This window comes from Leptosomus discolor, chromosome 4 (genome assembly GCF_034619465.1).
Source record: "Leptosomus discolor isolate bLepDis1 chromosome 4, bLepDis1.hap2, whole genome shotgun sequence".
Classification (NCBI taxonomy): domain Eukaryota; kingdom Metazoa; phylum Chordata; class Aves; order Leptosomiformes; family Leptosomidae; genus Leptosomus; species Leptosomus discolor.
Genome location: NC_141394.1, coordinates 30,624,295 through 30,640,750, shown reverse-complemented (window position 1 = coordinate 30,640,750; position 16,456 = coordinate 30,624,295). Strand labels below are relative to the sequence as shown.

The following is a 16,456-nucleotide window of genomic DNA, read 5'->3' as shown; positions in this document are numbered from 1 at the left end:
GTGACCTGTCACTGTGGTGGATTTAATTTAGAGGGAATGAAAAGAATTCGTATTTTTATATGGGAAGAAATCTGAGACTAATTAAAATCCGCTTTTTATAAGGAATTTGGTGCACAGGGCAATTAAACGACTTGTAGTTCCTGCTTCAGTGGTGAGCGAGCCCCGTAAGAGTCCTAGCTCAAACTTGGTGGAGGCTTTTTATTTTCCCTCTTCCTCTTCAGCGGCATGAAAGCTCAGCAGTGTGTGTGATACCCCTTCTGTACACTGGTGCTTGTTGAGACTTTTAAGAGGAGCTTGAGTCAGAGCCTGGAGTCAGAGCTGCTGCTTTCCTGGATGCCAACAGGCAGGGGCACCTCAGGAACTGCCCAGTTACCCAGGCACCTCTGTTATCAGCTCCGAATTCTGCTTTGTAATATATACATCATTCTGCCGAGTGCCGGCAGCCCTATTCTGGTTACTTGAGCGACCATCACAGTGAATGAAGTTTACTGGTTTGATTTAGAAACAAGTCTGAGCAGCAGACCTCTGCAGCTCTGGGAGGTGAACCCAGAAACGTGTGTTATGACAGCTTTCCTGGAGAGTGACACTAAATGTTTATCCCTGTACTGTGATGGTCTGTGAGGGTGGGCTGTGTTTGCACAAATCTACCGCCTCCAAAAAAATAACACAGGTGTGTCCCCCCCCCCCCCCCCCCCCCCAGCAATGAACAGCTAAAACCGGGCTTTGTGGAGCTCGGTGGGGTTTGCAGCCCACTTTGCTTCAGCTTGACTGAAGGGCCACTTTAAATGTCCCTATACGAGTATGGAATCTGGCTGTGCCCCGGTGTAGTCTTACAGCAGCCCGCCCTGGTGTGCTCCTGCCTGGCTTCAACCATACAAAAATAGATGGCATCCACTACCTAAGATGTCATTGTAACGTTACTTATCTGAGGTGAAACTGAAGCCCTTATCTTTGACGCTGAACGTCAATTAAGTGCCTCGGTTGCCTTTTAAAGGTAATTTGTTGCCCAGGCTTGTAGTGGGGGGCGGGGGGGGGGGGGGGGGCAATGCTTGGGTTTTGCTTCCTCAGCATTGTTTTATGATTGGGTATTTCACTTCAGTTCACAGCTTTGATTTGAGGGTTGATTTTAATATCTGGTTTGTCTGTAGCATTGTTCTACCAATGTGAAGCTATGCTATAAAAATAAAAAAGTCGCAAGGATTTTTATTTTCTTCTGATTAACTTCAAAGTTGTGATGTTTTGACATGGTCTTGAAACTGTCAAGACATAATGTGTTTAAAAACAAGCTTTGAGCTGATGACATGGCAGCATATGATACTAATTTTATTAGAAATGAATGTGCCAGTAGTGCTAATTTCTTCCAGACTTGGATGTAAGGGATACTATCAATTCATACTTGTCTCAGCATGGACTTTTTTTTTAAGATGAGCTTTAATATTGGGTGTTTGTTGTTTGTTTCCCCTGCCAGTGCTTTGTTGGTCAGAAGTAGTTGTCAAACATCTCAGCACCAGAAGTTCTTGAAGTCTCAAGTCCATGTTACTAGTTCCCTAGTGATGTTTCTTTCTGAGCTATGGAGGAAAACAACACTTGAGAAATAAAAGCACAAGTAATGACAGACCTGGTGTGGGTTTTTTGGCTGTTTTTATACTATGGAGGGGAACACAGACAAAGAAAAAAGGCTTTCAAAATGGTAGACAGTGCCTTTTGTTTTTCTTGTCTTTAAATTAAAGCTCTAATGCTCTTCCTCAGGCATCAGTTCTCTGGATTGATCCTTGAATACTAAACATCATGAGCAACTACAGCGTGTCTTTGGTTGGCCCGGCTCCTTGGGGTTTCAGGCTTCAAGGGGGCAAGGATTTCAACATGCCTCTGTCCATCTCTCGGGTAAGTGCGTTTGCCTCTGTCTCCGTGTGGGTATCTGTTATGCTGTGGCTGACCTGCAACCTTCAGACATAATATGCAAAGCCATTAATTACAGATGCTGAGGCTCAGCTAGCCCTGTGGCATGGAGGGCTGTTGGCAGGGGCAGGAGAATAAATCTGGGGAAATAAATCATCTTTATTGTCTGAAGGCGCCAACGAAATTGTCTTAGGAAGGACATATTCTGAAATGGTTGGTTTGTCTGCATTTATTTATGCAACAAACAAAAGAAACCACCCTTGAATTCCCCTCCTTGCTCCCACCCAGAAAACGGAGATGCAGGGTTGGAGGCTGGCAGGAAACAAGCAGTTTTCTGCACAGGGCTGAGCCTGTGCAGTTAAAATGGGAGGCAGCGGGGGAAAAATCACTTGTGTTACCCTTGTTTATTCAGCAGCTGTTAGCAGCTTGAGGGTCTTCTGGTGTCTGTTCTTGCAAATTCCGTTATTTACAATAAAAAGGCACTTAAATGACAGTAGTTGTAAACAGTGGTTCATCAATATGTGTCTGAGTGAACGTGCCAGTTTCTCACAAGCATTTCATGGAGTATGTGCTCTGAAGTGGTATTCAAAGGATTTGAGGAACTAAGTCAAAACAAATGTGATCTTTGTACCCAGGCACTGTCTAACTAGTTTCTTACTTTGAAACCATGTTTTCAGGGGAGGCTTGTCATTTTGTGTGTGCCAAGTTTCAAAGCCTTCCTCAGATGGCTGAAGCACTTCACATATAGAATATGGGCACAGACTTTGCAGTATTGAATTTATAGGATCATTGGAAATCTCTGGGTGAACAAACTGGCTTCTGATGGCTGTGTACCCTGGCACCTTTAAATTTGATTTGCAGTGTGGAAGCATTTATGTACAAATGACCCCTTCTCTGCTGGCAGCTCTCCTCCCCCTCCTGCATATTCATATAGTTTAGTGACAAAGATTAATTGTTTTTTACACCTGTTGGGACTCCAGAATTGATACTGCCCTGGGAGATGGAGTAGGTTTCTATTTGGGTTTATGCCTCATAGCAATATTTTTAGCTAATCTCAACTAGCGATTCAAACTCTGCCAGGTCATTTAGACTTGGCTTATCCTATCCACCTGTGGATTATGCTGGTGAAGTTAAAATACAGCTTGGCTCTGCAAAATTAGTTTTGTATGGCTAAAATGGACTGGAGAGCTGTAGAAACGCCTGTGTATAGGTGAATACAGCTGATATGTGAGCCAAAAAGGGGTTGAGAAGCAGTCTATTCCCAAATTCTGGGTAATTTCAGGCTGAACTATAATTCAGTTTCTTGTTCAGTAGCTGGTTACTCGTACACTAATGAGAAATTTGAACTGGGGATGCGGATAGCACTCTTCTGATTTGACAGTAGAAGTGCTGTCACAAGGATTTACAAAAGCATAGGCTCCTGCCTATATAGGGTACTTCTGCATGGTACTGAGGAGCAATTAAGCACTGTAGGCAGTAAACCATAGTAAACAATTAATGTTAGGAAAGCGTAGTACTTTTTTTTTTTTTTATAGGGGCCTCTGCTGTCCTGGAAATCTAGAGTGCAGTCCTGCTGTAAACAGGCTTCCCATCTAAATGTTTTTAAAGAGGAAACATATGTTGAAATTAGCCTAGACTACTACTTTATTGCAGGAATCAAATCTGCTGTTGCATGGAGTAGTTAGGGGAATTGGCCTAAATAGCTAAAAAGCCTCAGTTATGGGATTCCCTAGTGACAAATGTCAGTGCCCACAAAGGCAGAATGTAATGAAAGTTGGGGGCTGGGGTAGTTTTAGGACTTTAATTTGTGCATGAGAGGGGGAAGCAAAATATCCAATTCACTTCTTAAACCTCAGTACTGCTCCTCAGTTGAACTGTTTCTTCTTATTTGCAGTTAAGAGTATGCAAATATTAGATTGCCTGGTGCTTTATTTTTTTTTTTTTTTCCTTTTGGATCAAAAAAGTGCTTGGTTCTGGTATGCCAACCCAGCTTTGGCCCGATAGCTGGAAGAATTCAACACCCTGTTCCTGGTATGCTAGAACAGCGTGTACCGTTCACCTCCTGCAGCCCTTCTTTTCCTGATGAAGCATAAATGCCTTCCTGTATCTGAAGACTGCTAATTAAATTATTTTAGCAAAACAGTAATGAGACAGCAGAATTATGTTCTTTGGCAAGGAGGACTTTTTGAGTTTTGTTTTTAATTTGTCCTCTAGATGCTGAGGATGAATCTGGCTGCACTGCTGAGGGCTGATTTCCTGCTTTAGTTTAAACTCCTTAAAATTAAGTTCAAATAAAGTACAGTTTATGAAGCACAGAAAATACACTGGTTTCTAAAGCTGTTTATCTGGAAAGCTGCTATCTTTTTACTAGTGACGTGAACAAATTAAGATCTAGTATAGTTCCTTGGAGAAACTTTTTAGTAAGTCATTTGGCTTTGTACAGAATATAGTTTAAATGGGCGTAATCCTTGTTGTCTCTGTAAGGTAAAAGGGGCCTGTTTTGTGTTCTTCAGTTGAAATTCTTTGTCAGCTAAGGTGTAACAGGTTAACGTTAATGCAGAGGTAGCAGTACATTTGATTTTTCATATTGTAGACTAGTTGCAACATCATAACCAATAGCAACAGTTACTGCAGGGTTATGTCAGTCACTTAATATAGCTCTAAGTGCTTTAAAGTTGCTAGGTATATTTATACAGCTGTACAGTTTTCATGGTAAGTAATAGATGTTATGTTGGGGATGTAGCCTTATAGTTAGTGGCATATATCAGTACAAGAAAAATGCATGCAGTTCTTGTTACATATCCTTGTATCTGGCTGGACTTGAGTGGTGTGGCTTTTCACAGTCCTGCTCCTTACCTTGCAAAGGTGCCTGTCTGAGCCCTGCAAAGTGTCATTACACAGGTTAGGAATTCAACACTGGGAAGCTGATGTGGGGTGAGTGCAGTGATGGGACTGTGGTGGGGGCTATGGCTCTAATGAAAGAGGGGTCAGTGGCAAGCAAGCTGCTCTGAAAGTAAAACAATGTGATCTTTACCCTTCAACCAGGTAAAAAGGATGGGCTGAGGTGGTAGATGCACGTTTTTTATTAACAGCCAAGTGTTAAAGTGGCTTAGGCCACCACGTGTAACTGTACCGTAGGGCTTCCAGATAGTTTATTCTGTAGTGGTACTTGCATAACGAGAGGTTGCAAGCTGTGACCAGTTAGCTTGCTGTGAGGAAGGCAGAACTTACTGGAGCAGAGGTATGCAAACCCAGATTATTTCGAGTTGCTGTTCTTGCTTTTTCCTCATGGCATTTTATATTAATTAAAGAAGCAACTGTTCTCCTTATTCCTTCAATACCTGTATTGTGATGCAAAACTGAAAAATTGGAAAGCTGGAGCAGGTAAGAGTAAATTACCAAGATGCAAGGTTAATTATGTTCTGGTAGCTATTGTAGGGCATGACTAAGATTCAGACTTTTTCCCTATGGAAGAAAAAGCTTAATGTCTGTCCCTCTATCTGTAATACATGTAGTCATGTGAAATGACATTTGCCATAATGCGATTGTCTTCATATGAATGAACTGATTGCTTGTGAATCAACATAGACCACTGAAAAGGCAGCTACTTAATAGGCATCTGGATCTGGTAGATTTGTGAGGCATTGTCCATCCCAACATTTTGAGTGTTGGCTACACTGCAGGAATTGCTTCATGGTCCTTCTTGTTTCTCAACTATTTCCAAACAAAACTTATTTCCAAGTGGTAGGATGTTCTGCAGTTGAATTATTCTGGTTTTAATCATGATTGCCAAGAATAAGGGATCTGCTATTGCTGATATCCAAGTAGATCTGTGGTCTTGGATAAATCCTAATGACGCTAGGGTTATGTCCGATTTGGGTATATTGGTCTACACTCAATAATCTTTGCCTTCTAGATTTGTTTGTGCAAGAGTGTGTTTCTTCTGCTGAATTAGAATTAAGAAATGCAGTTGTGGAGATAAAGTAATCCAAACACACTGCTAGGTAGAATTCCTAAGTAGGGGTGGCTCTTGGGCATGCCAAGTATTGTATTTACAAAATTTGGGATTAATGATATCTACAATGTGGTCTGTGTTGTTTACACAGTAGCTCTTAAAAAAATATGTACTTCTTTAGAGTTTGAATTAGCAGCATTATATTTGCTTTGCTTTTTTGGGAGTTGGTTAGTTCGCAATGCTTGATTAATATAACCAGAAAAAACCCAGTAAGCATTACTGTAGCTTTAGAATTGTCAAAACTGCTATGCTCCTATGCTCTGCAGATTGAAATAAATGGTGTTTGGTGTTGATGATTTGTTCATTATGTTGTGATGACCTGTGAGAGGTTTAGATATTTGTTCTAAATGTATGCTTGAAATGTTTGTAGCCTATCAAAGTTTTTGCGGTGCAGTCTCTTAAACGCTGCTGTTTTATAGCAGTATTTACCACTAGAAACAAGGAAATGCTGAAGTGAAACTATAGTTTGAACAGTAATGTAGCTTATGTGCAATATATACCCTCCCACCTAATGCAAATACATAGGATGTTTTCTCATATTTAAAAATTACTTTTTTGCTCAATCCTGGTGACAACTCTAGCCGTCTTCCTTCAGAGTATATTTCACTATTTGTCTTTCTCCTCCTGTAAGAATCAAATGGAAAATGATCTTCTTGAAGTGCTTGACCTGACTGACAGCTCTGTTTTTCTACTGCTACTTCTTTCAGTGTGATTTTTTTTTTTTTTTTTTTTTTTTTTTTTTTCTCCTCTCCCAGCTTCTTCCTGCTTCACTGGTCACTTTGCCTCTTCAGAAAAACCCAAACTAAACACAACAACACCCCCCCCCCCCCCCCCCAGCTTAGAAATAGCCTCTTCTTCTTGCAGTTCTTCAGTTTTCGTTGTTTCATCTTTCAAGTATGCTTTTCTGTGTTGTTGTTGCTGCAAGATTATAGTTGATGAAAGACTCATGATAATGAACTGCCAGCAAGCAGTACACCAGGGAGTAGGTGGAAGAGCAGTCCTCCTTGGGATGAAATAGGGAATGCACATGCAGCCCATTGGCTGCTCAGTGTTCATCCCACATGAGCATACTGACATTCTTCATGCTGGTGTCGAGAGGTCACTATCAGAGGAGTTAGTTGTCTCCTCTGCTGTCCTGTTTTCCTTCCTTCCTGCCCAGATAGATAGATGGTTACCCAGCAAATTGTCCATGTGGATGGAGCATGTGTGATTGGTTTTTGCAGTGTTTGCTTATTCAGGGGCTTGGGCTTTGACCTTCTTAATATTTGGAAGCAAGCTATTTTAAAGTTATTAATATCTGTGAAAATAATGAGAAAAGAGTAAAGGAAAAATAATGCTTTGAATGGACCTAGAGCATGTCAGCTTTGGTTGACTAGAGCCTAGCTGAGCCTTTCCCTTGTGTTTGTGTGAATCATTTTATTAAACTGTATGTGTCGTTTCCAGTAAATCAAGTTTTGTGTAAGTGTGAAATAAGTTATTGTAGTGGGGGACCGGGGAAACGGTCTTTCAAGCAGGCATGTGAAATAGGAGAGAAACACTAGAACAACTGCTGGCCTGGCCAGTGATAAGTGTGTTGATAACCTTATGCTTCATCCTGGAAGCTACTGAGACCTGCTGGCTAAACCCTAACTAGCAGCTGCTGGCATTGCTGTGCTGGTTTGATTTGCTACCAAGTTGTAATGGTTTGCACAAAATATGACTGAAGATGTTTTCTACTACTGCAGCTTCCTGGCTCAAGGTCAGATATACTGGCAGAGGTCACACCACTTACCTGCTGATCCTACTCCTAGGGCAATAAATGCTGCATGAAATGGATGGGATTATCCAAAACATAAAGCAAGAAAGTGTTATTCTGTACTGTTTAATTCTGTTTACAAGATGTGGTTCACTGAAAAAAAAAAATACTGAGAATGACAAATGAGCTACCAGTGCCAAAGTCTGTATCCTTTCCACATCGAGTCATGAAGGAGCAGAGGTTTTTCTTTGGGAACCGAGTGGAACATGGACAGTTATAAAGCTCCCAGCTGCACAAGTGGTTTAATATGACTGAGTTTTCTGAAAGTCCTAAGAATGCTGGTTAGTGCTTCAGAGTTTGTGTAGTTACCTGTGAGTAGCATCCTCCTTTGGAGGGCTCCTCAGTTTAACTTGAAGATGGAAAGAGAGATCAATTGGTACAGACACAATTTCCAAATTGCCTCTTTTCCCACCACTGTTTAACCTCTTTGTGCTGAAAATTAGGAAAAGCGCTATGTTTCCTCGTACCATTTATTTTCCTTCTCTTGTCTATTCTGCTATGCAGTTTAAAGCAAGACAGACCATCACTGCAATGGGGTTGGAAAGAAGGGAGAGTGTGGGGGAGAAGAGGCAGAAGAAGAGTGCATCTTGTCTATTCATGACTTTGTGTCAGACAGCCTCCTCAGACCTTCAGAAGGAACTAACTTCTTTTAAAACAGTTCCTCTGCTGATGTCATTCCCCCAAAAGTGAAGCTGGCTATACTGGGGCAAGAAGGAACCAAAGAGCTTGTAGCTGAAGGATATCTCATGTCATGTGTGAACATACTCTTTTTACATTAAAAAATGCTGGTAACTCTTTTTTTCCCCCCTTCTAAGTGACAATTTAGTTACTGTACAAGGAGTACAAGCTAAATATTTCATGATGGAAAAACTAAAATATTTATTTGCAGTGTCTGCTTCTCAAAGACAGATGTAGTGAAAAAATAAACTCTGATTGTGTGTTCAGAGCAGATGCAAAATTGGCAGTCCTTCCAGAGGCCAAAAAGTGGGACCATTTATTGAATAGTAACTGCGAAAAAATTAGGTATGTTTTCTTTGCAAGTATCTGGCCCTGGAGGCCTGACTTCCCCGCCGTTTGGAGATGCTATTTTTAGTGTGACTGTTTTTCTCATTATTCATTGGCCGATGGCTATCAGAAGGCATTGTGAGAAGAGATGTGGTGTTGAAAGTTTTGTTTGTTTGGCTTTGGTATGGAGCCAGGAGATAACATTGTGGGCTTTTTTTCCTTTTTCATTTGTTTTGACTTTTTAAGAATAGATTTCATATGTTATCAATATAAGGAAAAGTGTGAGAGAAAACTGTAACTTGAATGCCTAAAGCAATGGGAATATGGGAAAGGTGATATTGCTTCTGCCAGTGGTCAAAAAGAAAATAAAAAAATCGAGGCTGAGGTTTGTTTGAATAAATATGAGAAATAGAAGTACGTTTACTTCCATAGGTGGCTGTTACAAGAATGGAGACAGAAGGAAAAGAGACCACTGCTAAGGCTGGTGTTACATGAGTCTTTGAGTGGCTCGAGTCTTCAGGGCGGTAAAAGTAGGGAAAATACAGCCAAAGTACCTGTTCAGGTTCTCTTACTGTAAGAGGTCCTCAAGCTGAATTTGCCAAGAGAGGTACTATCTTTTCTTAGAAGGGTTGACATGAGTGGGAGAAGGCAGCTATGAACTTTGAGCACAGAGTCCTTTGAGGTGCAAGCAGCTTCTGTTACACTGTTGACTTAAAGCCTTGCTTGTGTTAAGGAGTTCATACTGTCCCGCTGCTCTGATGTGTGATACAGAAGACAGAGAAGATGGGTAAGGGCTGAGTGTCACTAACTCTGCTAGCCTGGTTTAAATGCAGACAAACTACTGCTGTAAGTATGTGGATAGGTGACTGTGGGCTATACGGGTCTAGATTAGGGCTATGATGGTCTTCTCAGACAAGTTTGCTGGTAGATCAGATTTGTAATTATATTTGCTTCCAGGAACTGTTGTTGAAAGGGTTTTCTTCAGGAGCATGGTCATGCTGGTAATGCTGTGCTGTGGCAGTCTCATCCTCTTAATAGGATGTGGTGGGTTGACCCTGGCCAAAATGCCAGGTGCCCACCAAAGCCACTCTATCACTCCCCCTCCTTAACTGGACAGGAGAGTGGAGAGGAAAAAAAATAACAACAGGCTTGTGGGGTTGAGATAAGGACAGGGAGATCACTCAGCATTTACCGTCACGGGCAAAACAGACTCAACTGAAAGGAAATGTGATTTATTACCAATTAACTCAGAGAGGAGTAATGAGAAATAAACCCAAATCTTAAAACACCTTCCCCCCACCCCTCCCTCCTTTCCCGGGCATAACTTTGATCTCGATTTTCCTCCCTCCTCCCCCCCCAGCGGCACAGGGGGAAAACAGGGAATGGGGGTTGGGGTCAGTTCATCACAGTGTTGTTTTCTGCCGCTTCTTCCTCCTCAGGGGGAGGATTCCTCACACGTTTCCCCTGCTCCAATGTGGGGTCCCCCTCGCGGGAGAAAGTCCTCCATGACTTCTCCAACATGAGTCTTCCCACGGGTTCAGTCCTTCATGAACTGCTCCAACGTGGGTCTCCTCCATGGGGTGCAGTCCTTCAGGAACCGACTGCTCCAGCGTGAGCCTCCCTCACGGGGTCTCTGGCAGCAAACCTGCTCCAGCGTGGGCTTCTCTCTCTCCACGGGCCACAGGTCCTGCCAGGAGCCTGCTCCGGTGCAGGCTTCCCACGGGGTCACAGCTTCCTTCAGGTAGCCACCTACTCTGGCGTGGGGGCCCTCCGCGGGGTGTAGGCAGCCATCTGCTCCACCGCCCATGGGCTGCAGGGGGACAGCCTGCCTCACCATGGTCTTCACCACAGGCCGCAGGGGAATTGCTGCTCCGGCGCCTGGAGCATCTCCTCCCCCTCCTTCTGCACTGACCTTGGTGTCTGCGGGATGTTTCTCTCACATATTCTCACTCCTCTCACTCGCTGCAATTCCTGCTGCACAACAACTTTTTCACTCTCTTAAATACGTTATCACAGAGGCGAAAAACGCTGTCGCTGATTGGCTCGGCCTTGGCCAGCGGCGGGTCCGTCTTAAAGCCGGCTGGCACTGGCTGCTTCTGACATAGGGGAAACTTCCAGCAGCTTCGTACAGAAGCCACCCCTGTAACGCCTGCCGCCCCCTCCCCACCCCCCCACCCCCCCCCCCCCCCCCCGCTTCCAAAACCTTGCCATGCAGACCCGTTACATAGGAGGAGAAAAAAGAAGTAATTAGGAACTTGTGCTATGTTTATGCTGTAAGAGCAGCCTCTCTAATGACTTGCCTAAGACTAGATACATGTGGAAATGAAGTTCAGGGAAAAGTAGGAAGAGGAAGAGAGAAACAAGGTGTGGATGCTATTTGGTTTGGTACAGCTGTGAGGAGGGGCAGGTGCTACTCTCCGACTGCTGCTCTAGCACCAGCCAGTTGCAAATGCCTGTGTCCACTAAACACTTCTGCAGAAGAGACCTAAGGTTTCAGGTTGGGGAACGAAGGTCGTGTGTACTGGACAGACTGTAAAAAGTCCAATTTAAATGACTTGGGTAACACAGCACAGGGATATTCCATACCTTTTTTCCATTTCTCTGCTTCATTCATCACTTAGCTCATGACACTGTCAGTTAATGGGATGGTGTCCCATACATAGTAGCTTTTCATATTTTGTCACTCTGAGATGGTTCCCACCCCATAGTCTGTTGTGTACTCTGACCCAAGTAGAGAAGGTAGTGTGGGGAGAAAATAGCATGCTGTAAGTCGAAGACTGTATCGCGATGTACACCCTCAAAGCAGATGAACAAGTGCTGCACCAGTGGAGTATACGCAGTCGTTTTGGTGTATAGTTAGCAGCCACAGAGCACAAAGAGACTTCTGCTCTCAGTCCCTTGTTTTTACTTACCAGGGAAAATGGTGTTTTACAATCCAGAGGACTTGGAGTGAAGTTAGTAAATCTGTGACACTGTTCTGCCTATATAGTATCAAGCTTCAAGATATACCAAGTATTGAGTCCGCACTCAAAACAGGAAGATGCATTCCTTAAGAGATTGGTAGATTTTCTTTTAGTGTAGGCCAGAAAATTTCAAGTAGAATAGTCCGTAATATTTTTCTATCATGGATTATTATTAAAGCTTTTATCTTATTCGGACTTAGTGTTGCATTAGAAACTTGAGCTTAAACAGTTAAGCTTGGTAAAAGTAAAAGCAAATGAGAATGGCATCTGATAGTTGAAATTATTTGAAAGTATGAGCTCTCACAATTGCTGTCAGCTATACCTATAACAAAGCCCTAAAGTAAAATGTAGTGCCTTGTGTGAAGTGCCATAGGCTAAAAAGTGGATCTTGCCAGGTCTCTAGTAGTCCTGTTGGAAAGGTCAAATGGTTTGCATGTTAACTGGATACGAAACAAGTTTGGCTTACTCTGGTCTATATTAAGGGGTGACCTAATGCAGTATCTAGTTCTTCCCCTAACAAGTGATTGAACAATATGAAGTACTTACCACGGGAAGGCAACAGAAACGTTTATTTTATGTTAATTACTCCATAGTTCTTTTCAAGGCTTGAATAGTGGCATAGGTGCTAAGCCTGGATTAATGCAGAGTGTATCAATTTCAGGAGGGTAAAACTCCCTATTTGTTAAACTTTTGTGTTTATTAACGTAATCGGATCATCTTTAGATATTCTTATATGCAAAATTTATTAAACCTGTGGAAAGGACGATTAAAGTGTCTGCATTAAGCGTGATGTTGTATTGGTAGTAATAGCACTTGAGATTTTTAAAAAGGAATTCTGTAGAGCAAAGGCAAAATACTGTAAATGTGAAAAAATGCAGACATAAATAAAGATGTATTTTTGTTACTAGGAAAGATTGTATCACCTTGGTGGAAACTGTAGCTATAGAACATTTTTGTTCAGAACCCTTAAAAAAAAAAAAAAAAAACCAAAAAAACCGCAAGCTTTGCTGGGCAAATGCTTGCTCTGCCGGACAGAGCAGCTTAATCTCAAAGTTTATAGACCTCTGCTATTAAAGCTTTTTTCTTTCTAATGCACATCTTATACATGACAAGAGAGGCATAGTTCCAAGTCCAGTGCAGCTAGCAAGTGAAATTTTTCTTTCTTTCCTGTGAAGAGGCCAAAATTGTTCGTTTTTTTGGGGGAGAGGGTGAGGCTTTCTTGCCAGTCACTTCTACCTCTTCTGTTGTGGTTCTAGACTTAACTTGGCATTTTGAAAGACGTGGAGGGGTAGACTAAGCGGATTGCTTGTCTTCAGTTTGCTAATGTATCTAAGCAATTCCTTCTGTGCTGTTCTATTTTTCATTACGTGATGCCTTTAAAAGGAGGAAAGGAGGGAAAAAACCAAGAAAAGCAAACAAAAACACCCCAATGGAGATCTAAAAGCCAGAGAGCTTGTGGAAGTTGTGTTGGGCTTGCTTTCATTAGACTGATAGGGAAATGGAAGTCTTGTAAAGTTTTAAACGTCAAAAGACATTTTGGTAGAATAACTTCTCTTGTTTCCTGTTGGCTTTCTGCAGCTCCTCATCAAATCAGTGTTTTGAGTCCAGATCAAGTAAGAGTCTTCTATGTCTAGCATCGAAGGTGGCTTGTTAGTGATCATTCAGGAATGAAAAGGCATCCCCCAAAATATGTATTCTAACAAGCAGAGTATGTTCAACCCTCAGGGGACAGTGTACTAGTTCTTTGTGAGGGACCAATTTTCTGGATTTGTGGCTTGATCAAATGTAACATAGATAGTGATCAGGGGACACAATCAGCCTTGCAAAGGAAGCAGTAGTGGTTGGAGAGCAGGCAGCCGTGCACCCTATTTGGCAGCCTGAGTTCCTGTCCTCTAAATAATTTCTCAATGCACAGAGGTGCGAGGGGAAAAAAAAAACCCAAAACATTTACAGTTCGCCACAATAGAGATAAGCTCATGTAATACCTAACGCTTTTATTCTATGTGAACTGGCCCCCATCCCTCTGTCAGTGGGGTAATCACTGGCCAACAAAGGCTGTCAGAAGAAAACCTGTGGTTGCATCTCCATGTCTGAGCTCGAAGTCAGCTCCACGGATGAAACTCTTCCTCCATCAGTGCCCTAGGCGGGGACAGTAGGTGCGGCAGAGGCTCGCTCAGCCCAGCAGGCTTGGCTGCAGGAGCTGGGGCTGCTGGGACAATGATGCGGGAAGATACCTGGGGACAGCACAGTCTAGAAGTGCTGAAGCCAGACTTGCTGGGACGTGTCTGTCAGTGTACTAAGCTGTGAAAACTGTCACTGAATGCTTATTAAATTACAGCTTTTGTCAGCTATGGGTACAGTCTATTCTCTTCACTTTCCAGCTGTCATATTTTGGCAACTGGCTATAAGCAAAAGTCATTGTAGCAGGGGCTTACGTGAATCTCGTTTGAGAGCATATTGCATTTGTAAATTAAATTATTTTGCTGTTGTGCATGTTGAGCATAATCCTGTAAACGGTAAGAAGCCAAGTCTTGACTCTGCAAAACCGCTTGAGCAACAGTGTAATTTTGGGCATATAAGTTGTCTCCATAAGATGACTGTTGCTTAAGGCTCAGCCTACGTTGATATGCATTGGTGCTCAGAATCTTGCAGTGTTCGGTCTTCAAGCTGTTTTTACCAGAAGGAAAGAAACATTGGCTTGCTTGGAGGAGGCAATTGACCTTTCCCAGCTGGGTTTCTACTTTCTCTCAAAGATGCGTTGCCAGTGATTGTTAGCTGTAAGAGAATGGGCTAGCAGAGATGTTCATGTGACGTCCTGAGAGCTAGATTAGAAGCAGACTTTTGACCAGCCATTCAATCTCCATCACTAAAATGAGGGCTAAATCAAGTGAATTAGTAGCATTTGGGGATGAGGAGTCTTTCATCTTAGGTATGCAGTGGTGTTTTACTACTCCTTGCTCTGGAAATGCTGTAGAGATATTCTGTCCCCTTATCTGTCTCTGTAGTATGCAATTATTGCACTCTTAAGCTAGAGATTAGTACCTCAGAGCAGGTCTGTTTTTGGGTAGTTTTGTAAAACTCTCTCTCCTAAACTATTGACTAAAATAATTGAGCTTATGAACAGAATATAGATAAGTAGGGGTTTTTTTGACTGAAAGAATAAATTTTCTGTATATGTCTAGAAATGAAGTTTACTTTCAATGTGAAAACCTAAATGTGGTTTCCTTGAGGTGTGCAGTTAAATCTTGGAGACATGAATTCTTGCAATATCTCTTTGGATAAAAGTATTGCTATTCCTTTTATGTCAGAGGGAATGTGGTACTCTTTGGCTGGTTGAGTAGCTCCTCTGTGAGAGTATTTTCTTCCATTGACACATCTACGCTTGAATGTAGAAACTGCTGATGATTAAAACTTCAAATGACATTAATTTGTTTTGATGCCTGACCTGATGAAAACTGCTGCTGTTGCAGCTGACAGCCCAGATCAGTTTATAACTCTGTCCTGGATGGTGTAGGATTAAATAACTGGAAATTGCTCACAGGAAACTCTTTATTACAGCAGTGAAAGTAAGGATTTAGGGCAAACCAGTCAGTGTTAACACTTTACTTTGCAACCTCCTGCTTTTGGAGAAGGCTGAAACTGCTGGGTTTCTCCCCCGCCCCCCCTTCTTGCAAATGTAAAGCACACTTTTGGCATGGTAATGGACAGATGGTAAATACGCTATTTTGAACACTGTGGACATTGACTCGACTGGTTCCTGACCTCATCAACAGGATGGAGTACCTCGAGTGCTTCTGGTAACTCCTAATGCCTCCTCTGTAGCTCGCTTGCCATGTGCACAACTTTGTACGTGGTTTTATTGCACATCCTAAGCTACATCTGTTTGATTAGCTCAATAATTACCCCATTCCTGCTCTCTGACTTCTGTTGCTGTCTTTAGCAAAAAACATATCCCCAGGGTACCAAATGACGTTTTGTAGAGGTGCTGCTGTCCTGCTTTGCCCTGATGATGATTACCTAATACAAGTCAGCCTTTATCCTACAGCATAGACTGAATCCCTTGAAAGAAACTCCTGTATGACAGGGGAGGGGGTTGAGGGACTGAATATGGGGGAAAGATGAGACTTCACAAGAGGGTATCCCTAATGAAGAAAACATTATCCAGAATAGGGGATAAAGATGAGCTTTGTAGAATGTGGAGCTGCTGTGCTTCAGGGGAAGCGTACACTTGAGTGGTGGCATACAAATAGTTTAGACTTAGATGCAATGACATTTATGTAATATTAGTATCAATTCTGGGAAACGTAATGCATAACAATGGGTGTTGTGAGTTAGGAAATACCTAACTTCAACATTTAAGATTGCTAACCACTCAAATGAGTCAGAGTTGGTTTTCTAGTGCTTTTTTTGAGTTTCTACCAAATAGATGAGTCTTTCAGTTTCTCACCTGTTTTCCTTTTAGCATAGAGAAGGAGGTAGTTTTGCAAGAACACAGTCTGTACTGTCTTCAGTTATTTTCCCCTTGTTTTCCTTAGCCTGAGGACATTGTCTTACTGCTGAAATAGATCTACCAGGTGTTTTTGCTGTTAGTTATTGTTTAAGAGTAATGCTGGTCAAAAGCCGTTGTTATTTGTGGCATTAACAGGGTTTAGGGTTCAGAAAAGTGTATGATGGAATAGGAATGAAGGGAGTAAGAGCTAGGTATCAAACACCACCCCCCCACCCACCCACTACAAAACCCCACAAAAGTACTAAAATCAAATATATAGAATATTTGTC

General features: G+C 42.2%; 1 protein-coding gene across 6 annotated transcripts in view; it reads left to right on the top strand.

The window, feature by feature from the left end:
* Positions 1 to 1,766: 1,766 nt before the first annotated feature.
* Positions 1,767 to 16,456, top strand: part of PDLIM5 (PDZ and LIM domain 5) — a 128,354-nt gene continuing 113,664 nt past the window's right edge. For all 6 annotated transcript variants that reach the window (XM_086463722.1, XM_086463723.1, XM_086463719.1 and 3 more), the window contains exon 1: positions 1,767 to 1,884. In XM_086463722.1, coding sequence (XP_086319848.1) covers positions 1,789 to 1,884 — 96 coding nt within the window. In that variant the 5' untranslated portion in view covers positions 1,767 to 1,788. The remainder of the gene's footprint in view (positions 1,885 to 16,456) is intronic.